The sequence below is a fragment of the Nelusetta ayraudi genome, unplaced genomic scaffold (genome assembly GCF_046127955.1).
Source record: "Nelusetta ayraudi isolate G7.1 ecotype Tasmania unplaced genomic scaffold, CSIRO-AGI_Nayr_v1 ptg000004l, whole genome shotgun sequence".
In the NCBI taxonomy this organism is placed as follows: Eukaryota; Metazoa; Chordata; class Actinopteri; order Tetraodontiformes; family Monacanthidae; genus Nelusetta; species Nelusetta ayraudi.
Genome location: NW_027466054.1, coordinates 3,073,399 through 3,098,488, shown reverse-complemented (window position 1 = coordinate 3,098,488; position 25,090 = coordinate 3,073,399). Strand labels below are relative to the sequence as shown.

The window sequence follows — 25,090 nt, the reverse complement described above, 5'->3', positions numbered from 1 at the left end:
CCGCGGACCCACACGTCCGACATGTGACATGTGAAGGGTCGGCCGAGTTGGGTGCGAGCGGCAGCCTGGCGCAGAAACACTGACACGCTGAGTCTTGTTACAGAGCGCTTGTGTAATAAATACAATTTTCAGTCTGCATTATTGTCCTGAAGTCGCTCTGGCAGTTTTCTCACTCCTGCATCTGAGTCGCAAATAGCCAGCACTGCAGGGCAGGGTTTTTTTTTAAGGTTTTTTTTATTTGATTTTGTTTTTTTCTTGGTGTGACAGAAACAAGGTGAGGTGGAGATGAAGCAGCATGACAGTAGAGAGAAAGGAAAAAAAGAGGTCCCCGTGTGAGGCAAAATGGTATTACTGCTGAAGTGCAATCCAGTCTACAGGGCATTTTTAAGGACTGCCCTCCAGGTCACGGACACTACAGTAGGAGGAGGTTCAGTTCTAACAGATTGCATCGGTGACACGTCTCACACGGATCAATCCTCATTTGAATAATCACTTCAAGGAAAACTCAATAATGTCTCAAAAAGCATCTGCTCCTGATTCCTTCTCTTCTCATTTATTTCATGCTTTGCAAATGAGAAAACATCTCCATGTGCTACTTAAGTTCCTGTGTGAAAAAAATCTGGCTGGATTTATAATTTTATATTGGTAAAGGCAAAAAAGCAATTTGGTTTTCCTGCCCCTAGCACGGTTCTCATTGGTGTAAGAAAAAATAGAGCGACGAGGGTGACAAGGGGACAGAGGCGCTTCCTTAAAGATTTTTACACACTGGACCTTTAAAGAAAGAAGTCTTTGGAAATGATAATTAACGATTTCTGAGGCCGCTCCAAAATTTCCACCGAACACGCACCTTTCTTTAATCCACGGTCACGCCGCCGCTTCATTGGTACGCAACAGATGCGATTTGGACGCGCAAAGTCAAACCTCAAAGCGAGTGAAAATTGTCAAAGCAAGTCATGTGCTCTGAACCTGTCGCTCAATTAATGGCGAGACAGTTGGCTGGTGAGAAAAAAATGCAAATCACTTTCATTCCAAATCACATCCACCATCGGTGGCGACGTGCAACACTTTAATTATACAGGCGTTACACGAAAGATGCGCCGCAGTAAGGAGATTACACAACAGAAGATGGCCGACTGTGCCAAGATTCTACCAAGACTCGAGACTTCCATCCGAACGGCTGCTTAACTCTCACGTGGATTGGTGAGAGCGAAACGTTGGCACTCACTATTGGCGCGAGTCAAGACGTTTGGAAGTTGGTGTGTGGTTTAATGCAGTTTGTGTCTTTAACCCGGTCAAACCAAACCAGCAGCAGCCCGGGTATAAACAGGTTGATTCAGTTTTACTGTACTTCAACAAGGCTGCTATGAATTTCTGCCTTACATGGCGAGCCGTCCTCTTCACTGCACACATCCTCTTATGTTGCCCAAATCCCTGATAAATCTGTTTTTCCAAGCGAAAAAGACTCCACATCGGCCTCAGTACGCACGGCAGCTTCCATCTTTAGATCCACACACCAGAAAAATAATTATAATTAGTTGGGCTGACAAGGAATCTGGCCAGTTTGAGTCTTTTTTAGATGTTGACAAGAGAGAATGCGCTGATGCCTGCAGTCAAGAGGCCAACTTGTATCAGTTTTTGCTTGCTGGATATGTTTCTTTCATCATTTTCATACTCCTTTTGTTGTGGGTTTGGTGTATCTAGCACTAGCCTGTCCAAGAGACGAAGGATGGAAATCAGTCAATAGCTATAAAAATCGGTCCTTTTTCTCTTTAAATAAATAAAACAGGGAAAAAATTAGCTATTTTTACACATACTAGTGTTGGTGAAGTAGATGTGTCAATACGTATGTAAATATGCAAATAGACCTGCACAATCTGTTACCCTGCATTCCAACTTAAACTGGATGGATTCCAATTTTTTAAGCCTTTTCTTGACGCTTTTTTTGGAATTGTTTACTATTTTGTCAGCAGGTGTAATCTCCCACTAAAATTCCTGAATAAAAGCTTCAAAATAGAAAATTATAAATATGTAAAGAGTTCCCCTCTTTGTCGCGAGGAGAGAGAGAAAAAAAGAAGCAGCAGAGTGTTACATCACTGATGCTAATGAAGTGAGCGGGAGCTGAAATCCTCTGATGAGACATCCTGAATTCATTATGTTGCCACAATTTGGGGAGACAGAGGAAGAGAGTAAATACAAGGGGTATCAGTCAGTTTGGATCGGGCTTTTCGCTGCAGGAGACAAAATGCATGATCGGGAGATGATACACTGATGCTCATCAGCTCATTCCAGACTAACAACACTTGTAGAGAAGCCATAGCTGTTGGAGCGATCATTCTGGGTCATCAGATAAGACGCGAGCTGACAGACAAACGTAAACAGAGGAACTGGCTGCTCGTGTGCAAAAACAAGAGAACTGAAGAAATTTTCTCGGACTGCACATGGCGCAAATGAAAGCTGGCTGCCAGAGGGGCCTGAGATAATGAAAGGACTACCTGTGACAAAAATAGAGTCAAACAAACCTCCGTTTCTGATCAGCAAGCCATTGGAGAAATTTAATCTCCATCTCTAAAACCATTTTTGTTTGAATGATGGCAATAATGTCACCGTGTGTCTGTGCATGATGATTAACATTTAACCAAGGTCAAGGGTCAGAACTTCAAGAGGAGGTGGTTTGGGGGATGCATTGTTGATTATCGCAAAGCAAAAGATCACAAATCTAATGAATAGAAGCCACATGTGACCTTTGATTGGAATTGAATATATTGATAAAAAAACATCTTAATTGCAACAGATCCAGACTGTTAAGTCAAATTTGAAAGGCTTTGTGTGCAATAATTGGGCATCCTTACAGGAGTGGGAAAGGTTTTTGGACACCTCCCTCATCTGTGTTGTACTGTATGTGGCTAAGAATCCGTTTTAAGTCTCCAAGTGCAGCCACCAACATTTACCCACTTGGTGCACATACACTGTTCTGTCCAGCTCAGAACTGGATGTTTTTTTCAACAAATTAGCAAAACCAAACATAGGGGATGGTGGGTTATTGTGACATCACCTTCTTTTCAGGACTAAACAAGGGCAACTTCTGTTGTGTTACAGTCACTGAGAAACTTGGTGTGAATAAAGTAAATGTTGAAGTGAACCTCAAAACTGGTAAAATGCTGGGATCCAAAATACTGGGATCCAACACAGTAGAGAAAAGACAACGTAAAAAGCAATCAATGTGTTTGCGCAATAATTGTAATGCTTATGGCTGCATGAAGCCACTCAGTATCAAGGCTGCAGAAATTCCTTTAGTGAGTCGACCCCTATGAGCAACTTGCTGTGTAAGGAACTTGCTTATGTAGCATTAGAAGGCGATCTGATGAGTGGGCCAGGAATCAAGCGAGGAAAAGTAACTGTAGACTGGTGCAGAGTTAAAAGAGGAGAAGGAGGAGGAGGACGACGACAACCAAGTCTTCATTTTTAAACGTTGATGGTGAAAGCTGCTCAACACGGCATCAGCGTTGAGCAGTCGAGTCCCGGCAACGCCGATGACTCATGACACAACTCACTCGACGAGGCATGAGTCAGTCTCGGACTTGACAGGTTGTGTTGCGGTTCATCCAGAAAGACGGCGAGTTGGATCCCAATATCGCACGCCTGGGATTTGACTGGCTTTTTTTCCTTCTCTCTCTCTCGATATCTTGGCTGCACCACTTTTGTCTATAGCGCTGATCATATTATATAACTTGAATCACAACATCCTCCTCATTGTTATTGCTCATGCACAGAAACAGATTACAGCCTAGCAGGAGAATGGACAACCCCGGCTGTTGCCGCTCCTTCTGCCAGACCAAAATAGAAGCGGGACCGAGAGCCAAAAACAACCTCGTATTTGTGTTCGACAATTGGCCTTTTCAGAGAGGATCCGTTTCAGAATCAATTCAGCGGCCCTCTCGCTACCTGAAAGCCCGGTATATTCTAAAATAGTGTGCGCAGTGCTCACCGTGTTTTATTTATCCTACCTTTCAAATGGTGAAGTAACCCAGATGGAGGCTGACTGACAAAGAGGGAGGTTAAATAGGAAGATAACTAACTGCATGGCAAAACAAAAAGGCCCCGGACCTGTGGACAAACCTGGGAGCAGGGACTTTGCGCTCCCGGTTTGTGTACTCTTTTGTTTGTGTACCTATCGCATGTCGGCGGCAACACGTGCTGGGGTCCCCTCCCCTGGGCGCATGGGCGCCTGGCTTTAAGACTTGTGTAAGTGTATGTGTTGACCGGGCACAGCCAGTGAGTCAGAGCGGGAGCTGTTGCTGGCTTACTTTCGGGTCAGTTAGCAGCAGCAGCAGCAGCAGCAGCAAGTGCGTCTGAAGAGGAATGTTATAAAATGCCTGTTTGCAACTGCGGCCTCACTGCATTACAGGGGGGCGGGGGGGGGGGAGACCTAACTGGGGCAATGCTAGGTCATTTCACATGAATAATAACGTTCCAATACGGAGGCGTCTTGCACACTCATTAGTCCGGATCAAAGTTTTCAGAGACTTGAGGACACACAGGGAAAGCGCTGGTGCAGTCGCAGGAGACGCCCCGGAATCCAACTCTGTCGTTGTGCTGTTGGGGAGACTTACGCCAGGGGTGGATGGGCTGGGTGGATGCACCCCACCAACACCACCACCATCAGGGTGTCAAATCACTCCATCCCACTCTGACCAGACCCTCCTGCGACATCACTCCCCCTCCTCCGATTCCTCCACCTTCCTCTCACCATTATTCTCCTCCTCCCGCCCTCCATCTCTGCTCTGCACTCCTGCTTTATCAAACCCAGTCGCCCTCCCCCCTCCTCCCCTTCCAGACCCCCTTCATCAGACCCACCCGTTTCACCTGTCAATCAAACCAATTTGCTCAGTATCCCCCCCCCGCCAAGGCTCCTCCCGCTCACCTCCTCTCCCATCTCCTTATAGGGTCACATATCTGCTTGTCAAAACCAGGCCCCTCCTCCTAACTGCCACCCACCACATCACATTTCCTTCTAGGGGTCTGTAACGTGTGATTCCCCACCGGCTTCGCTCGCCGTGCCCTGGGAGACTCCTCCTTGAACATACATGCGTGCCGGAAAAATAAAACACAAAACAACCGCGGCCGTCCCTTTCAACTCACCTCCGGCTGCGCCGACGCTCCGATGACATTGTTTGTCCACAGACAGCGCTTGTTTAAACACAAACGCCGTCCACGACAAACACACGCGCGCAGGTGAACACACACGTTTTGCACTGACTGTGGTGTGTTTACACAGCCAAACGCGGGAAGGGGGGGGGGCTGTTTTGAACGAGTTTGTCCCGTTCCAAGACGCGACGGGGACCGTCGGAGCGACAGCCGAGGCCTCGTTTTTCAGCGCTAGGAGTGCGAGGCGGGGTTCACCCTCGGCAATGGCTGTCCTGACGACGCTCTCCCTCGAACCAGCGAACAATCTGCATGAAATGAATGACTCACGCGCGTTGCCACGGCAACAGGGCTCATTGGGATCATTTAACAGCCGCCGTTGTGCGAACTCTGCAAAAGGATCAATAGCGAGATTTGGGAGGGGTGGGAGGTGAAGGACTCGCTTTCAGGCTCCTGTGTGTGTGGCGGTGTGTGCCTGCGTGTCAGTGTGTGTGTGTGTGTGTGTGTGTGTGTGTGTAGTTTTGCAGCAAGGCAGGCGTCCCCTCCCTCGCCTCGGGGCACACGCTGAGGTGGGACCTGAGAAAATATGTCAGCCATTTAACACTCAATTCGGAGGATCATCGGCGTACAGCGGCACTTTTAAAACTAACCCAATAACAAAACCCACAACGTTGACAAAACACGCAATGCAAAGTCAGCTTGGCAGCCTTGGAAATTGCGTCACCAGGCAGACCGACTCCCCGCAGCTGACCTACAATGCTGTCAAGACAAAAAAATAAAAACCCAACCCTGCGTTGCTTCTCTGCCGCGTTCTCCTGCCTCTGCATAATTCCAGCTCCCCTCATCCGAGGGCTTCCCTGGCAACTGCCGGAGGGTGTCCCGTCACCCTAAAAATCAATTTTCTATTCTCCTGCTCCTATTCTCTCTCTCTCACTCTCTCTCTCTCTCTTTCTCTCTCTCTCCTTCTCTCTCCCAAACCCATCCCCCTCTTCCAGGGGGCTCTTGGAGGAAAAACATTGAGATAACAGCTGCCAGGGCCCCAGGGAGAGCACGGAGGGAGAAAAGAGGTCAAACGCTGAAGAGAGCAGGAATCCGAAGGTAGCGCTGAGAAGAGGAGGAGCGCACGCAGGCAGGCACGCACGCACGCACGCACCAGAGGAGAGACGGGGAAGACGCGGGGAGACGGGAGAGTCCCCCCACCCCGCACCGCCAACGCATGAAACTTCACGACGCTTGGCGGGCCCAACTTTTCTTTTCTTTTCAGTGGGGGTTGGAACATAAAGAGCGAGAAGCAGCGGCTGTCCCGCGGACACCTGTCCTCGTCGCTCAGCGCCCGGGACCACAGCAGAGGGACAGCTGCAGGCGCCGTAAAAGAGGGCTCACCTCTCCTCCCACTAGAACCTCACCCATTCTCACCCCCCCCCCCCCCCCCCCCCCACACACACACACACACACACACACACACACACACACCAACTCCCTGCAAAAACGTCTTAAGTTGCCGCTCGACCGCCGCATCCTGATGCAGCGACCACCCCCCCTCTCCCACACAGCCGTACAGTATGTCCGCATGGATTCCTGCGAGCATAAATAATACATGGCAGTGAGCCGTTTCACTCTGGGTGTTGGGAATGCGAGTCGCTGCTGCTGCCGGGCACGGCGAGCAGATTCCACCACGACGACAACAAACGCCAAGCGAGCAGCGAGCAAACTGCAACCCCCCCGTCCCCATCACCCCTCCATCCACCCCCCGCCTGTTATCCGGCTCCCATCTACGCCTACTACTGTGTGTAGCGTCCACCTCGGCCAATGAGAGGGGGGGGACGGCTCCGGTAAAAGAGGTCAAGCAGAGTCCTCGTCTCGTCTCTTCGGACTTAATTAACATTTCACGCTCGACGACGGCGGCAGCAGCGGTTTGGCCCTCCGGAGCCCGAGCCAGGACACACACACACACACACACACACACACACACACACACACACACACACACACACACACACACACACACACACACAGGCGAGGCGAGGCGTACTGAAGACGGGAGGACTCACCGACAGCACGGAAGGATAGTACAGTCCCATCATGGTATTGTGCGCAACAACTCTGCTGCTGCTGCTCCGCTCCTCTCCTCCTCTCTCCCGCTGCCTCTCGTGTGTCACCTCACCAGCTCCGTCTCCCTCGTCTGTCTCGCAGATTCAAAATCTCCCTCTCTCTGCCCTCGCTCGCTCCGTCTGCCATGCCAATCCCTCCCTCCGCCCTCCCTCCCTCCCTCCTCCTCCTCCTCTGCTGGCTCTGTCCCTGTCACTCTTGCTTGCCTACTTGTGTCTCTTTTTTTCCTCCCTTTCTTCCCCCCTTATCTTCCTCCTTGCTCTTTTATGACTGTCACCCACTCACTTTTTTTTCCTTCTCCTCCTCCTCCTCTTCCTCTCCCACTCACTGCTGGCTTTCCCTCTAGCCCCGGCTCTCTCCCTCTCTCTCTCTCTGATTTTGCCGCTATGCCCTTCCCTCGCTCATCTCCTTCGTCTCCTCTCTCCCATCCTCCGCCTCTCTCACCCAGAAAGCCTGACGCCTCCCCTCCTCCCTTTCCCCCTCCCCCTCCTGCTTCTGTCACACCTGCAAACTTTCCCCTCCCCTTTTTGCTTTGCTCTCATGTCGCAGTCCCTCCCTCGCTCCCTCTCTCCCTCTCTCTCTCTCTTCTTCTGTTCTCCTTCTCCATGTAGGTGAGCTAACTGGGCCTGCTGGCACCACTGGGAGAGGAAGTGGAGACGTTTCTTCTCTCTTTCCCTCTTCCTCCCTCCCTCTCTCTCTCTCTGAAGCCCCTCACAGGCACTCTGTTACATAAATGTACTCGCAATTTTTAATGCATCTTGTTTGAATACATGCCGAGCGAGCTCACTTTTGCTTCTTTTTTGGGCAGAAGTTGCAACCGAGCACGAAGGAAAAAAAACCCTTGGAACGTTTCCATTGTACCTCCAGCATGGCTGCGGGCTAAGTAAGGAAAGGATCGCTTTTATTGACAAAAGCCAAAGATAAGTCACCTTATTGTGTGAGTCCCACATTGGCCCCTCTCAGAGCCTACAAGTTCACTTTTACACACGACTCCTTTCTTTATTTCGTAACACTCTATTCTGGCAGCGCAGAACGGCTGCAGAGCTAAATAAAAAAAACACAATTACCTGTTCTGAACCTGAACAGCTGAGCAAATTTAGCAGTGAGTGAGCGGGCGGGCGGGCGGGCGGGCGGGCGGACGGACTAAATGCAGCCATTGAGCTATTAGATATTTGTGTCACACACGTTGAATGTCACGGGCATTGTGTGCTGCGAACAAGAAAACCCGCCTGGAGCGGCCGCTCCGTCCAAAAAGGCAGCAAAACCAACAAACAGGAAGTGGAGCGAACTGCAGGCGCTGAGATGCTTCATCATGTTTCGTCACCATTATTTCAAACTGGAGATCCTCCACAACCTGCTCCATTGTTGGTGACGCTAAACTCAGACACTGGCATTTGTCCGGAGCACAATGTCCAACAGAGGCGAGGATCATTTGGAGGCGATGCTCCGGTAACTAAACCACTCCAGCAACTGGGGCGCCGACTGCACGGCGCAAAATAAAAGAAATATGAATGCTAAAATTCAAGGCACTGGTGGCTTTCATGTGGGGTTTGGAAAGACGCGGGGAGCTTCGCGAGCATGTTTTTCATCAAAAGTTCTGTCGTGCAGACAGAAAATTATTCCCTCTGCAGAGAGGGGAAATATTATTTTTATCCCTGCGGAACTGCAGCGAATAAGGCAATATCATTCCAATGAAGTATAATTGCGCTACCAACAGCTTTACATGCACCGTGGTAACAGACATAGGCTTTTAGCTTTTATGTACAGAATATTTTTGAATTGTTTAAACCGGTTATAAAGACAAATTCCCTTAAAAGGCATTAAAATTGTCTCTAAAAGTGCCACCCACCAGTAATTGTTATAATGCGTCTTTGTACATAATAGTCAGGGAAGAAATCATCGAATGAGTCAGAAACTTCAATTGAATTCATATCTGATACCATTTCTATTGCATTCCAATTCAAAATCAATGTGAAAATTTGACAATTGGACACATGCGTGTCAAAGAAGCCAGTACAGCTTCATGCCTTCTGTTTTTAAATGTCCTCCTCTCCCTCTCCCTCCACGTGCATGTGTGCTTGCACAGCCTCTGCTGCTCTCCAGGCTCTTCCTTTCAGGAGCTTTTGATGGCATCATTGTCACACTGCTGTTGACAGTTTAGCACCTCTCTGTCGTGGGAGTCTTTGCTGCCCATCATTGTTTTCGTACTTTTTTTTCCTTACCCTTGGCCAGTGGCCAGTTCACACCTTCCGCTCCCCCAAGTGCTCCTTAACTGCCTTCCTCCTCGACAGGAGATTACTCGCACAGTGTGAGACCGCCGCTTTTACGATTAGTGGTCTCAGGTTTTTAATTGGAGCATGAATCAGTTTGCCTTCAAAAAAAACTAGTTAATTAGCTGTTGCAGCATCTACAGTAAAGTTCACAGGACAGTCGGAAACCACAGAGTAATTCCACTGTGAGGCAATTAGGGGTGCACAAGAGCAGGTTTAAGACAGATAGAGTGCAGATAAGCAACGAGAGACTGTCGGACATCAGAGGGGAGCGAGGAATGAGGGGATTACGGACCGGGCATAAGAGGATGACTGGGGGATGATCTACGGATTAACCACATAAACTGAGCAGCCTAATAACCAAGTCGGCGGGATGATGCAAACGCATATAAACAAATAACAAGCCGGCTCCCATATGCACATTCTAGATAACCGCTTAGCCCGACACATGCTGTGCATTAGCGTTCAAGGGTGGGAATACTTTAACAGCTGCTTGTTTAGCGGAGACTCTGCGAAAAAAACATATATTTTTTTTTTACATGTAGGATTTAAAGTTTGACTACCGATCAAGGATTATTATTGAGCGCGGAGATAAAGGGAACGGGAGGGCAGAGAGGACGAGTGAAGCGCTCGCTCTGCTACACGACGGATGAATCGTAATCTACACCCCCACCTTGTGGCTCGGCGAGAGTGGCAGAAATGTGTGATTTCTGATGCATGAAACACCATAAGATACTGCTGGTGAGACGTCAAAGGCGGCGTCTCTGCCAGCGTAGAGGGAAATTTTCAACCTTACCTGGGTGTGAGGTGGGTAGCCATGGTAAAGCGTCAGAGGGTCGTTGTTCTGAAAGAAAAGAGAGCAGATTTACTTTTATATAAAAGGAAGCTCACTCAGTCAGTTAGGTGTGATGAAAGCAGAGGCAGAAAAAGAGAAAACACTCAGCCACATACTTTCATTTATCTTCTCCTCATTCATGTGTTCCCTGCGTATTTAACTTAACAGCGCTGCGTCGCCATCGCCGCCGCTGCCGACTCCTAATCAAATTAACTCAGCCAGTGACACGCTCCTGCAATCTCCTCCAGAGTTTTCCACCCAGCGGATCTTTTGTCTGCTTATAAAGAGAGCGTGATAACGGGGGCGGGAGAGATCATGCGAGCGGGAGATGAAAGACGGGCTGAGAAGAACAAGTGTCAGCGAGGCTCTTAAATCATAAATGGGTCAGGGGTGTCAGCGAGCATGAAGCCCATTGGCGTGAAGCGATGCAGCGAGCGCTCGATGCAAAGTCCAACTGGCGGCACGGGGGAAGATACGGTGGCAACATCTGCGATTACGGTTCGACACGAGGCGTTCAAGCTGGACTTTCATTTTTTGTGTTTGGTGGCAAATATTGTTGTAAAAAGAAAAAATTGCACCCCCGAACGGTCGCCATCGTTTGTAACTCATTTTATTTGCATCCAAAAACGCAGCGTTCTCGCTTTTATGCAAATTTATTCCACTAAAAAGGCAGATTTTCACAGCAATTACCGCCTGCTTTGAAGGAGAAAAACAGATTTGCCTGTTTCTGGCTTCATATCACCAGATTAGAAAACAGCCCCCTCACCCGCCCCCACCTCCTCCCTCCCCGATCTTCTTTTCATCTGGAACCAATGTCCCTGGTCTGCGCTTGTCCCCGAGGGGAACACTTTGCTCCACACAGTTCACAGCGTGAGCTCGCCTGATTAATACTGTAGCCATCTTGCATTCAACCTCATGGGGGCACTTCACCAAAAAAAAAAACTGAGCACAATGTTTTCAATGGCGCAAGGAGCCGCATGCAGAAGGAGGAGGGAGAGAGGAAGTGCCCTCCTGATCGAGAGAGAAAAAAAAGAAAGCAGTTTGTGTGTCTGTACCTCGGAGCCAAAAACGTACTTAGTGAACTGGCTCTGGGAGGTTGGAGATCTAAATAATGCACAAGCTCTTAGAGGCTTGAATAACATGAATAAAGCATAAACCCTTTTTCTTTACAGTGAGGCCAGACGCAACAAACTGAAATACGCAAATAAAAAGGATCACAAAGCCAAAATGAAAAAGGGGATTTTTTTTTTTTTTTAATTGGGAGTGGAGTCTCAAAAAGATTTACTGAGGGGCGAGTTTGCGCTCAAACGTAGGGGGAGGAGTTTTTCAAAACGGTCCGCATCTGGAATTCATATTTTCATCGGGTTGAGGGGAGGAATGGAAAAAACAGCAGCAAATGAGAGCAAGAGATGGAGGGAGTGAAGACAATGACTCATACATGAGCAGAGTCATGTGCTAAATGTCCTCAAGGAACTAGAGGAATGGAGCGGGTTGCGTGTGTGTATGTGTGCGCGTGCGTGCGTGTTTTATTTTTCTGTGTGTGTGGTTCTACCCAGCACTGCAGTGCATGGGGAAAAAAAAATGTCTTGCAGCCAACGCAGCAGCAGTTAATCACGGCCCGACCTTTCCCTTCGGTCAGCGACACACAAAGCACAGCTGATTCCCGTCAGGGTCGGTGAGGAGGGGAGTGTGTGTGTGTGTGTGTGGGGGGGTGGGGGCGGCAGCGTTAAAACAAAAAGGCAGGGGGGAGCGGGGGTGGGGGGTGTGAGTGGGGGTAGCAATCGGGAGAAAGTAACGAAACGACTCCAAGTCAACAGATGGCCGGGGGGCGGGGGGGGCCAGGGGGGCAGGAAGGGGGGGGGGGTGCAGGGGCTCCACCACCTCCCAGGTTTCCCCCATGGAGATATTATAAAAACTGGATACCGCACTGGCAATATGGCGGCGCACGGATTCTTCCCAGTGGCCACTCGACATACTGCAGCTAAAGAAAATCCCATGGGCCCAAAAATAATTTTTCACATAGACCACAATACAAAAATAGACGCTTTTAAAACAGCTGACAGGATGAATGTGACCTGAAACGTGATTCACAGCAAATCTTTCTGTTGTATATTTTTCAGTTACGGTTCAGTTTTAGAAAATCACCAGAAAAGAGTTTATTCCCAGCGTCGTACGTGCTGCTGTGTCTCAGCTCGTCCTGACCTGTCTGTAGGTGACCTTCTCCAGAATCCTTACCATTGGCCAAATGGATCATGTGAGTTTCAGAGGCATGATGGGAAGCGACACTACTGCGCACGCTCTATGGGCCCATTAATGCGGACGTCTAAAACTCTTTTGGCGTAAGAGCTGTGTGAGCACCTTCATTGAAATGAATGGGCCGCCATCTTGGACTCTGGGGGCCTGGTTTCCCCCCTTTGAAGCCCCACTACTCCTCACCAACAGCCATCTCTTTCTCACATGAACTCCGATACTCCCTCTCCAAAACTCACTGGAGGTGTGTGTGTGTGTGTGTGTGTGTGTTTAATTTGGTCACAGGACTCGTGTCTATTCCTATCGTGCCTCGGGACTGCAGCTCTACGAGAGAAGCGAGCAGCGGAGGAGGAGGAGGAGGAAGCACATTTCAGTGGCTTTGAGAGACCTCCTACCTCAGCGCCGAGCGGGGCCCTCGCTCCGCACACTCGGGCAGGACGCAAATCCATTTCATCCACTTACGTGCGAAGCCTCCAAACCGCCAGCCAGATGAGCCCGGGTTCATTTTCTCTGGGCGCGCACGTCCACCCCCACCCCCACCCTCCCCACCCACCCACCCCGCAGCACGCCCACACGCACTCTCTCAGGAAGGCGTTGGCTCGCAGTCGGCATGGACTCTGGACTCTGGCGTCCGCCGTCAGTCACGGTAATGGTTGCAGAGAAAACAATGGCGAGCCGACAGCTCGCGACAGCGGCATCGATCCGCAACCAGATAAAAACTGACACTTTCTTTTATCCGCCGATTCATTTTACATCAGATCGGAGGAGATTAATAAAAAAATTGCCAGCAATTATTTGCAGCGCCAACACATCTTTATTTTCCGCTGGTGTTGGGGCGATAGCGCTGCCGGACTTTTGGATCAATGCTGATGTGCACGTTTTGCGAGCTGTTTATCTCTGACACTGTAGCAAGGACTCATTAAAAGCAATAATTAGCAGCGGCGTTTATGAATCCCCAGGCTGGGAGACCTTGAGAAATATTGTCTCATTATCGTGGCACTTTTGTTCGGATTATTTATTTCTCTCATATTTATTAATTTTCTCTTATCGTTTGATTAGTTCCGATGCTGCAAAGCCTTGGGGTTCTAGATTCAACAGCTCAACTCAATATTTGTAGCCCATTTGTCCATTTTTGTCAAATGACAAAACATATTTTCTTATTTCTGAAAACTTATTTTCAGTTTTTGTCTAGTTTATAAGACTTATAATGGTCTTGTGGGGATTCATCTCTTTCCCAATATCTATTCTACATATATCACTAGTTGACTAATGGTCAATGACACAAATGTTACAAACAGTCGATAAATATTTTATTAAGTATAAAAAAAAAACAAGAAAAAGAGAGCATAGCAAATCACCTGACTGAAAATAACTGAACCCGTGTGCACATCAAACATGTGCACCAGGCTGTGAGGCTTCAGACTCATCCGTCTGGGCGTATATTTCAGTCACCAGGGCCCTCACAGCAGTCTATCATGGGTGCAAGGCACCAAAAAACAAAATAAATATTCACAACACACAGCAAGGGAGCATTTTTCTTGCTGACGCTTTCATTCTATTTCAGTGCCAAGGCTGAGATGAATGTAGAGGGGGGTGATCCGCCTACATTAGCGTCTCAGTCAAGTCGTTTGTCCCCGCTGCTGTCACCCCCCCGGCAAGACCTTATTAGGTTAGAGAGAGCCCCCGTTCCTGCACAGAGTGACAACAAAACGTGGGCCACTCTGCGGTGCGTTGGATTGATATCCGAGCTGACAACCTCCTCTCAACATTTCCCCAAATTTTAGCCAGGGACACGCAGGGGGGCGGTCATAGTCACCCTAAAAAAACAAAAGGAAATGCAGGGCATCCCTGGTACGGCAGCGCAATCTAAAGACGCACTCTATTTAGAAAGGCTTGACATTTCCTCACAAGCCATCCTGATGGTTTGCCAGGAGGTGGGTGGTGGGGGTGGGGGTGGTTCAAATCCACGTATTTTCCACGAGCATCAGTGAACATTCGAACTTGTTTAATTTGCAGAGTGAGCTGTAGCACCGCAGCGACTTGTGCATGGGCCGGCACGACGTAGAAAACTTTGCAATTTTGACTTGACGGGAGTATTTCCACCCCCACACTGTGATGACATCATACCCTGATGAGAAAAACAGCGGTGTCGATGGCCAAATGGGAGAGATGCCATTAGTGTGCTTGGAGTGGTGCAAATGGATTGCGCTTTTCCACAACCACACCCAGCTGCTAGCTTCAGTCACAGGTCAGAGATCAACCTCAGCCATGATGCCGGCAATAAAGAGGCTTCTTTTCAAAAATAAAAATGATAGCGGGAAGGAGAGAGAGCACGTTCCTTATGGAGGTCCAGGCATGGAGCTCTTTGTGGTGCCGTCTTCATTTCCCCCTCCATCCTTTAGTCTCTAGATCAGCTTTGTAGATGGCTGTGTGTGTGTATTTAAAATAGCTCTTTCACGCTTTGATTGAAACAGAGGAAAAGAAGACGTCACTTTGCTCTATTTCCATCCAGAATACAATTGCCGTCATTGTGCTTAGGGAAAATTCATTAAATCTGCATTTTAAATACACACACACACTAAACCAGTGATGGTGCAATTAAATGTGTCTAAGGGACAGAGACAGTGGAAACAGTGCATTAACTAGAATTTACAGATTTTAAAATCTATGTGAGTCCACAGAGCTCCAGCAGGCAGCTGAGAAACAATAATAAGCTTGTCTGAATTTAAATATTTTCATTTAAGAAACTGCAAACACCTCTTATCTGACGCTGAGAAAAACACTGAAAGCAATCAGCTAGCCCTGAGAAGGGGTTGCAGGTTATTATTTCACCAACTGCGCATGAGTGTGTGTACTTGTGTGTACTCGTGCACGTGTGTTTAATAAATCCTGCGCCTTAGATAAGGATCCCAGGATCAGTGCGGTTAGAATGCCCCCTCCAGTATGAGATGTGATCCCATTAGCTGGAGACAAAGCCTCTTTACTGCTAGTGATAGGGCAAATCTGTTCCTGCACCAACCAGAGGGGGAGGGGGGAAGGGGGAGGGGGGCAGCAACACCACCACTCTCGTTTCCGGACCGTCCAGCCGGCTCACGTTCAATACATTTTAGGGGCTGAAGCTATTGATCTGCTCTCCTCTCCACCCCGCACAAACACGTACAAACACACTCTCTTGCCACTCACGTATGTTTTGAAGTGCATTACGCTGGCTGATCCTGTCTGTCAGCACTCATGGACGGCAGGGGCAACGTACAGCCAGCCATTTAGTTTCTCCAAATAGGAACAAATGGGCTACTTCACCTCCATTACTGCTGCCTTTAATGGCAGAGAAATAGCTTTGTGTCTCGCAGCGGACTGATTTACCCCTGTGCAGTGTGCGCCACAATGGTTGTTGCCCCCCTCTGCTTTTCTGTGACGCTCTATTAACAAACGTTTGACCAATTTTGGATCACTGAAGAGGTGGAAAAGGTCAAAGCTCTTGATGGGAGAAAAGAAAGCAGGAGGTTAAAGCGGTGAATCACATTTGGTGATCCAATCAGAGAGTTGGAAGCTAAGGTGTGAGCATTTAGGGTCTTTAGAGGTGTTAGCTGAGTGCCCCAACCATAAAAACAGGGGGTCCACCTTTTATCGCCACATATTTTCTCACACCCAACCCCCCTAGCCAAAATGTAAGAGAAGCAAAACAAAGAAAAGCACCAAATGGTGTTTCCTTGATGACAACACACGGGCGGAGGGATGTTTCTTTGCATAATAAAGGTTAAGTTCGCTTACCTCCCCCAGGCCTGAGTCAAGAAACAACAAGGGGGCCTGCTCAGCAATACACTTTTGTGTAGACTTGAAGAGTTGAACCATTGCTATTCCTCCTCACAACCTGCATTGATCCAGCAACAATGCAGCATGCTGGAAGGTTATATTTATTGTGCTGGGTAATGGACTTCAGTCTCCAAGTACAACTTACTGTTGGTAAGACTTGGCCAAACAAGCATATGCAACACCCTCTGCAACGCATGCATGTTCATGACAGCGCAACAACATTTGCATGTATATATTTTTTGGAGGGGGAAAAAGTCCACAAACCTCGCCGATGACTCCTGTTCCGTCGATTCGGGGACGCTTGCACTCTGCCCCGGCCGTGTCCACCAGAGCCGCCGCTGTCTGTCCGTCAGGCTCCGGGTCTCCACGCTTCATGCCCCGGACGACTGCGGGAGCGCCTGCCGCGTTGGGATGCACCCCACCGGCCATGTCCAGCTCTCTCTCCCGGTCCATGAGAGCCCGGGACACAGGTAGCATGATGGATGCAACGTCGGTCGACATTAACATTTAAAAAGCTTTCTTCGGTCCCCCGTCTAGAGCTAAAGCTGGGGGGTGGGAGTGTAGGGGTAGTAATAGTCAGCTCCCCGTGTTGCACCTCAGCCCCGCACACTGCGGTTAAAGTGATCTCCTAATACTGCCAAGTCGCCTTTAATGCCGGGCCTTGATGACCCCCTCTGCTCGGAGAGTTGATATATTTGAAATGTCCTGGGCTCCCTATTGTTGACAAACGAGAGCCTACCCCCTCGCAAAAAAAAAACAAACAAAACAAAAACACAAAATGGCCTGTTTAAAAACACTAGCTCGCCTGCCAAGGCTAATTTGCAGCTATGCAGCCCCGTGTTTGGCTCTATTTATTTACTGCGGGGATGCCTGAGAGGCCTGCCTAGGTCCACAACACTGCAATTCAAATAATTTAAAAAAAAAAAAAAAAAAAAAGAGAGAGAGAAAGAGAGAGACGGGGGGAAAAAAAAAAAGAAAAGGCCGACGTAAGCGACGGCTTCTGTTCGCAAACCTACCGGCCAGGTTCGAGCACGCGAGGTTTTAATAGTCTTCGGGAGCCAGGAGGCTCAAGCTTTTAGGAGATCAACAACATCAACATCCTACCGCAACCTCAAGACGAAAAAAAAATTCCCCCGTCCAACATGTCTTCCTTGGGCCGCCTGCTCTCCTCTCCTCTCCTCTCCTCTGCTCTCCTCTCCTGTCTAGCAGCCGCGAAGCCAGAGGTTTGCGTAAAGGCAAAGTCTTCGTCAGGAGCTCTCCGTTTCCCCCATGTTAAGTCCGCAAGTCTGCCTTCAACCAAAAAAAAAGACAAACACGCACGCACGTAACACAAAAAAAACCACACACACAAAAACGCACAAACGGTGGTGCTGGCGGTCGGAGGGGCTGCGGTGTTTCCTTCCTTTCACCCTCGCTCTCTCTCTCTCTCCTTCTCTCCTATTATTTTTTCTGTTCCCTCTCTCGGTTTTCCCCCCCTGGTTTGGTGTCGTAGCGTGTGTTACAGAAAGGAAACTGTCCTCTTCCCCTCCTCCCTCGGTGGAGTCGTTCCCCTCCTCCTCCCCCTCCCTTCCGCTCTCTCCCCGTTTGAACGCCACAGAGCCACGCAGCCATGCAGCCCGCGAGAACACGCAGAGTGCCGCAGTGCTCCCATACGTTTTCCGCACGCGGGCCAATGTATGTGCGCGTGCGCGCGCTAGAGAGAGAATTCAATAGATACTGCCGCCTTTTTTTATTATTATTATTTTTTGCGAACCACCACCCTGCCTGCCAGCCAGCCGAAAGAAAGACAGAGTAGTTTGTTATCAATAGATACGCAGTTTCCTTTTGACGGTGTTGCTTTTATTCATGGCAGCGCAGTAGTAGCATTTGCCGCCAAGTTCCAATTCTGAGAGAGATTTCACACGTCCCCATTACACAAGCAGCTACACACACGGGTCAAGGTCTATACATAAGGAGGCAGCTGTGAGTCACTCCTGTATGGAGCACCTTCGCATTTTTATTGCTTGGATGACACCCAGTGGTCAGAAGCTACCACAAGAGGTGGCGGCTTTAAAAAGGCAATTAGCTGCGGGGCAAGAACTGCTTTGAGGTGTGGGACTGTGACTGGGTATGGCGGATATACAGTGTCAACGGGTATGGTCTCGGTTTAAACTCATGCGTTTGGAAAAGGAAAAAAAAAAAAAAACGCCGCCTTGTTTTACACCAGAGCTCAAGGTGGAAGTTCAGAATACTGTTAACTGGAAGAGTTAGACAAAATCAGTCCTCTGCAATAAGACAGATTCATGTTTTTCTTTTCATTTCTCTAGACATATTTTCCATTTTTTTCCCCTGAATGTTTCAATAGTGTGTGTGTGTGTGTTTTGTTTTTTAAAAATGTCTATTTAATTAAGCGTGTCTTTTAAGCTCGGAGTCTGCAAAATGTTACTTATTCCTAGTGACAAGGAAGATCCTTGAATCTAATGACATCAATTAATGATGAAACTTTTAGATTAAAATAAGCAAAGTGCTTTCCCTTGATTTGACAGCTTTGCACCCTCTTGCTACGCTAAAGCGCAACAATTTACAACTACTCAAAATTGCGTTGTTCATTTTGTGTCATTAAGAATGTGATCCTTCTGAGATTGGGGGTCATTAATTAGGTTGTGTAATTCCTCACAACAAAAATATTCATCTGTATTTTCACATTTTCTAAATAACTTTTTGGTAAAGTATAATCATGTTTGTCAATATAACCAACTTAAAGTTCCAACAAACAGAGCCAGTGAATCAAAACTCTAATTAAGGGATCAACATTTAAAACCTTTTTTCCAGTATCTCTAGCTAAAAATGTTCTTGTTGCCATATAAAATCAGGGCCGCAAACTCACACTCCTGCCGTGTGACATACACACTCAGTCAGTCTCAGGCCCTCCCACCATTTGATGCTTAATAGTTCAAGTAAGTGCTGTTCATGTGCTTTTAAGTGAAATGGGTCCAAGCGTGTAACCATGACTGAGACAATAAACAAAATCTCATTTAGCCAAGTACCCCATAGTTTGCACAGTGTAAAATACATTGCCTGTTTTGCATATGTATATATATATGGAAAAAGGCAGAGAAGAATTGAATTTGAAGCTGAGCTTTTTTTTTCTCCCATGTCTGCAACTAGAGGAATTCCCATGTCATTCTATTCCATTTTCTAAAAACACTGAAGCAGCCAGAATAATTTACGCTGAGTCCAAAGGTTTCAATGTTGATGTAAACAGTGTCTCTCCTCACCTTTTAGCAGAGTGATATTTCCTGCTGTAACAAAGTAAAGACAATTCCAAGGAACAGACGCACAAACACACAGCCTCTGTGTCTTTAGGAGGGTTTTATTAGTGGTCGAACAGCAGACATCTGAGGCCTGAAAAGGAGGTCACAGTCACCAAGTGACACAAGTTGTGCAACTTCTGTGTGTATTTACTTATTTAAAAAACAAAACAAAAACGGGCACATTATCTAAACCGCAAAACACTACTTACCAGATCATCTTCTTTGCTATCCTCTCAATAGTCTTCTGTGTTCCAACTGTAAAACATGACAAGGATCAGACCTGCTAAATAATTCAGCACTCCCCTCATTACTAAAACATTGCTCTGCTGTCATAGGCAACACACAGCTACACCCATCTCTCGGGCTGTTTTCGGGACAGATCTGGCTACGTCTGCAGGCAGCATTCCCGCTCACTAGCCATGCTTCACGCCATCTACTGAAGTTCATTAGGGTGTGGTGGGTGATACTAGGACACGGGCCCTTCACTCCGCTCCCCCCCCCCCCCCCCCCTTACCGTCACTGGCCAAAGCATCCTTCAACACAAGGCCCATCACGTGGTGAGCAGATTTCAGTGGAACACATAAAGTAGATCTGAGGCGGTGAAGGAGAGAGACAGAGAGCAAGATTTGACATAGCATTTAGTCTTAAGACTGGGCAAATGTACTGTGACAGCTGTTGCCAATTGAGATTTGACCAGAAAGTATCACAAGTTATCACGCCTGAAATTAATGAATGCAAATCTGCCGGTCTTTGTTCTTATGTGAACCAAAAACTAGACCACCCTTATGGTTGGTTTCATCTACACCCCAGGGAAACCGCATTAGAATAAAACTGGATCGTTCTACTGCATGCAAAACAATTATGTAGACATATGTAGAGTACAGATTGCTTGTAGCATATGGACTCAAAGACAACCGGGATAACAGGCCCAAGCATAAGACATGGCAATGGGAGAACTGTTTAAATTTACCTACAGAGAAAGATCTAAGTTGCTACAAATGTACAGTCTGACTGGGATTCATGCTTGAATTCATTTGAACTTCAATACTAGCTGTGACCGACTTAGATAACCTTTATGTAAACCACACACTATGTAAAAGTACAACCAGCACAAAATTGACAGTGGGCTTGTTTTTTTTCATAGACCTTGAAACAGGTGCTCTCTATTTGACTAAACAGGGTTTGGTCGGTGCAAATCAGCTTAAGTGTAGCTGATTTGCAACAATAAAACCAGGTTTGTCTAAATGTGGACAATGACTGTAAAACCATCTCAGTGGTTTAAATAATTATAATGGTATTCAGTTGTGGATGAAATTATTATTGTGATTGCAATAACCATGACTAGAGTACATTTGTGTCTGCATTACTATTAATCATCATTTGTTCACCAAAGGACTCAATGTCTTTACCTCCTCGTTTGGGTCCTTCAACTGACCCTCAGGGAGAAACTGGAATGTGCTGATGGTGAAGCGGCGGGTCTGAGCCTGCAGAGTGGATGACTGAGGATCCAAAATAACGGCCTGCTCTGGGGCTGGGTCCAATGGATTTGGACATCTACAGTGTGACATTAAATCAGTCAGCCATCAGGAAACCAATGAAAATACATGTTTTTAGGACGGGTCAAGAAAGGTTTTTTTCCCCCAGGGTTATTCTTTTTTTAATTTTTGCTTTAAACATACCCGTCGTAAAGGATGAGCCACACAGCTTTTCCGGAGCGGGGGTAGGCCACACAGAAGTGTACCAGCAGTACCAAGCCTGGGTCTGGAGTGTTGAGTAGACGAACTTCCAGGTAGAGGGGTTTCCCCAGCAGCATCTCAAAAGGCTGGTGATACTGGGGGTAGTAGCTTTTGTACTGGGAATCTGGAAAAAAGAAACCACAACTGAAAGCTGTGGAAAAGGTGGAATTCTGACATGCATTTTTAAACTATGGATACTTTTTAGGGTCTGTGACCAATCTATCAGCAACAGAGGCAGGACCGTCCAGTCCTTATACCAACCAGGAGGTTCCACTGATACGAGGATTATTTACAAAATGCAACACTGCAGTGTCTGCTGCGTCCAGTGACAACAGCTGTCGTCCACTTCTCCAAAAGCGTCGAAACTTTTCCATCACTGCGTGCTGCAAATGCTAACCATGTCTTTAACTTACTGTAATGCGAACAACTGAAATCACACAGTGAAGCCTCTTAGGTTAATTACCCCCTACTGCAAAGTGCAGCATAGCTGCGTGTCTGCACCCTAACCTGGAGTTAGAAACTGAAACAGACTTTCTAAAGGTTAAGACTCAGGTAGCTTTGAAACCAGCGACTGACAATGTCCCCATCGATGGGCAGTCAGCTGATAGGAATAACCTACCACAAGGCTAAAATAGCAAATTTTAATAGATGCTATATTTGATGACTCAACCTCAATCATCTCTCAATCTACAATACATAGACAAAAGAAAAACAAAATAAAAAGAAATTTACCACTGGAAAACCAGAACAAGGCCAAGAAACTCTACCTTTGGCAATCCTGAGCTGGACTCCAAACACACCCCGAGTGTGGACGGCGGGCGCCAGGGTGGGAGTTTTAACCATGTAACTCATACTGACAGAGCCAGGTATATATCTGCACTCTACCAACAACCTGGAAACGAGACAGACGTGCGGTGATGGGAAAGCAGTTAATGTTCTTTTGAGTTCTGCAACAAATCATATTTTTTCTGCCATCCATCAAAGACATCATCTTTTCCAGGCACCATCACATTCTGTTTTGTAAATTCAAAATATTTAGTCATTTCTTTTCACTCCATTTCATTTTTTAAGCATCAGTTCATTGGTTTGAAGGCTGGTGCCCAACGGTGAAGACCTGCATGTTCCCCATAGGGTGTGATGGACCACCTTTTTATTTTTTTATTATACTTGCAGAAGTGTCTATATATTACAAATTTATACTATTTTAACATTTACCAAACTTAGTAACATTATAACTTGTACTGGCAGGTTTTACTCCAACAGTAAATTCTGACCTGACTGGGGAATTCCTTGTTATGATGCCATAGTTGAGATCGAACGCTTGAACCTTGTTGATGACCTCCACAATGTAGACTAATATCTTACCAACCATCTGTCGGGACAGAAAGAGAAAACTTGTGGCTGAGGAAAACTGGTGAGGACCTGCATCGACCAACAATGTTGAGGCTATACTTGGTTATTTTCTATGTGATGTGTGGCTAACAAAAACAAGACATCAGTGTACAATTCCTCCTTATAAAGCCTCATTGATTGATATCGGTAGACTATTCTGAACCCTAACCAACTTTTATAAAGTATGTATATACAATCAAAAATTAAATACATGTGCTTACAAATCAAGTAACAAAAACGTTTAGAGCTTCTTAAAATGTGCACTAGTGCATACATTCAAAATTCAAGATCTCACTGAAACCCTCCATCACTTTCACACATTAATGCTTACAACTCTGTGTGTCCCACACTCATCCATCGAGATCTTGAACAAGGCGTATTCTGAAGTCACTCTCATGGGTTTGCAGGTGACGTTACCAGGGGTCGAGAGCAGGGACGGCGACAGGGGGGGGTCGGTGAGGGAGGCCGGCACAGAGAAGACAAAGTGGCGATCGGCAGTGCAGGCTGGAGGACGAACACACACGGACAGACAAGTGCAGATAAGCTGAAGCTCTGTGGAAGTAAAGGTGAAACATCTCAGGAGGCCATTGATGATTATACCCAAGGTATCAGAGATCCTTTTCACCTTCTCCGTCACTCACAGGCTGAATTACACTAGGTGGGCTCCAACTATGCCTCCCTGCTCATCCATCAGCCACAGCGCTTCCATTTCCGCTCTTAAAACCAATCCACTTTACTAAGTGAAGAGACCTGAAAATGCCAGTGGAGAACACAAAATGCAACTCACCATCCATGGGGTAGTAGCAGGCAGGGGGCTGTTGGTTGAAGCAGCAGCCCTTGGAGTAGCACTGAGCCCGGGACACAGAGCCTTGCCCGCAGGGGAGACGCTGGTTGCTGGGAAGGTTGCACTCTGGGGGACAGCGTGACAAATGTCAGCAGCACTAATAAAATGATAGTGAATGGCCTGACGGAAAAAAAAACACCCTCTGGCAAACTGAATAGCCATTCAGAGATGTAAACAAAAAAAATCAATCGACCTTGTTCCAACTCTGGGATGAGAAACGGGCAGGAAACCTGGGCCTCCCGTCTCTCGCTTCGTGTCATGTAGACAACAGTGATGATGTACATTTTACCCTTTGAGAGTGAGGAAAAAGGAATAATGACTCATCCAAATGTCCAATTTCAAAAAAAGGTCATGTAGACAATTTCAGATCAAAGTCAATACTTTCCTGCATGCTCATATGACAATGCGAGTGCAACTGGAGGCTCAAGTGGATTTTTCCATTGTTGCCCTCCCTTGCAGAATACCCACAGTCCTTTGGGGCATCCTGGAGTTTTATTTGGCTTCCTGTTGAGTCTTGAGAAAAAAAAACCCCACAAAAATTAGTTGTTTCATATTGCAGAAAGTGAATAGTTTAAAATTGTGTCAAGCCAAATAAAAAAACCAAGCTGATCTCTAGCCCCGCCCCTTTTCAGATCAGAATCAGTCAAGCATCCATGCTCAGATTTCAATCTGAATTCTTTTGGTAAAAAGGCCAGAGGTACAATAGAAGTTGTGACAAACGGAAGGAGCTACAGAGCCCTGAGCATCTCTGACAATCTGTTCAAGGAGACTCAAAGAAAAAGTTACTTTGGCTGGTAAAGAATAGTTGTTGCTTTGAGCAGATGCCACAATAGCAGCAGTTGTAGAAGAACTGTATGACCATTTTCTCCTAAAGAGTAACAAAAGGTGCACAGAAGAAATAAAATGCGCAATTTGTTTCCACTGATCCAAAAAAAACACACTTTTTTAAAAATCAACATAGCTAGCGTCATCTCTAGCAAAGTAGAAAGCCCTGAGCCTTTCCTCTAGGTTTCACTAATCACACAAATGTGGTTGGCCCAAAACCTCTCAGGTACCCACCTTTCAGCACTAGCTCAGAAATTGGACCAGCAGGAAGTTCCACATTCATTTGGTGTAAAGAACAGTAGACCCTAGGGTTTGGCACAACAGGCTCCTGGTAGACTTCGCTCCTGGTAGTGCTGGGAGGAGTTGGTGACACAGTTGGGGTGACTGGTTCAGCAATTTCAGGACCAGTTTGGGTGACTGGTTCAGCAATTTCAGGACCAGTTTGGGTATCTGGGCATTGCAAGTCCCAAGTCCTGTACCGCTTCAAAGATTTGTCGAAAAACCTCAGTGGTAGGGAGGAAGTGGACTGACCCTAAAGAGAAGAATCATTCAGAGAGGACATCCAGGCCTGTTTTACAACT

General features: G+C 47.1%; 2 protein-coding genes across 7 annotated transcripts in view; both read right to left on the bottom strand.

The window, feature by feature from the left end:
• rbfox2 (RNA binding fox-1 homolog 2) overlaps positions 1-17,878 on the bottom strand; it is a 36,466-nt gene extending 18,588 nt beyond the window's left edge. For 4 of the 6 annotated variants that reach the window (XR_012928860.1, XR_012928859.1, XM_076044295.1 and 1 more), the window contains exons 1-2: positions 16,684-17,878; positions 10,318-10,365 (exon numbers count right to left, since the gene is read on the bottom strand). Coding sequence is in view for 4 of the 6 variants with exons in the window: in XM_076044295.1 (XP_075900410.1) it covers positions 10,318-10,365; positions 16,684-16,926 (291 nt within the window). In the remaining 2 variants the exon portion in view is untranslated. Of the gene's footprint in view, positions 1-7,193; positions 7,381-10,317; positions 10,366-16,683 lie in introns of those variants that run through there. The other 2 variants (XM_076044304.1, XM_076044328.1) reach the window with 2 other exon arrangements.
• Positions 17,879-19,663: 1,785 nt separating this feature from the next.
• LOC142898071 (zona pellucida sperm-binding protein 4-like) lies at positions 19,664-24,924 on the bottom strand. The gene is made up of 11 exons (XM_076040832.1): positions 24,744-24,924; positions 23,878-24,197; positions 23,628-23,750; positions 23,172-23,344; positions 22,723-22,820; positions 22,216-22,340; positions 21,392-21,572; positions 21,122-21,266; positions 20,227-20,303; positions 19,922-19,967; positions 19,664-19,803 (listed from the first exon to the last, which is right to left on the bottom strand). The coding sequence occupies exons 2-9, from the start codon at positions 23,966-23,968 to the stop codon at positions 20,229-20,231; spliced, it is 1,011 nt and encodes a 336-aa protein (XP_075896947.1). The 5' UTR covers positions 23,969-24,197; positions 24,744-24,924; the 3' UTR covers positions 19,664-19,803; positions 19,922-19,967; positions 20,227-20,228.
• Positions 24,925-25,090: the final 166 nt, after the last annotated feature.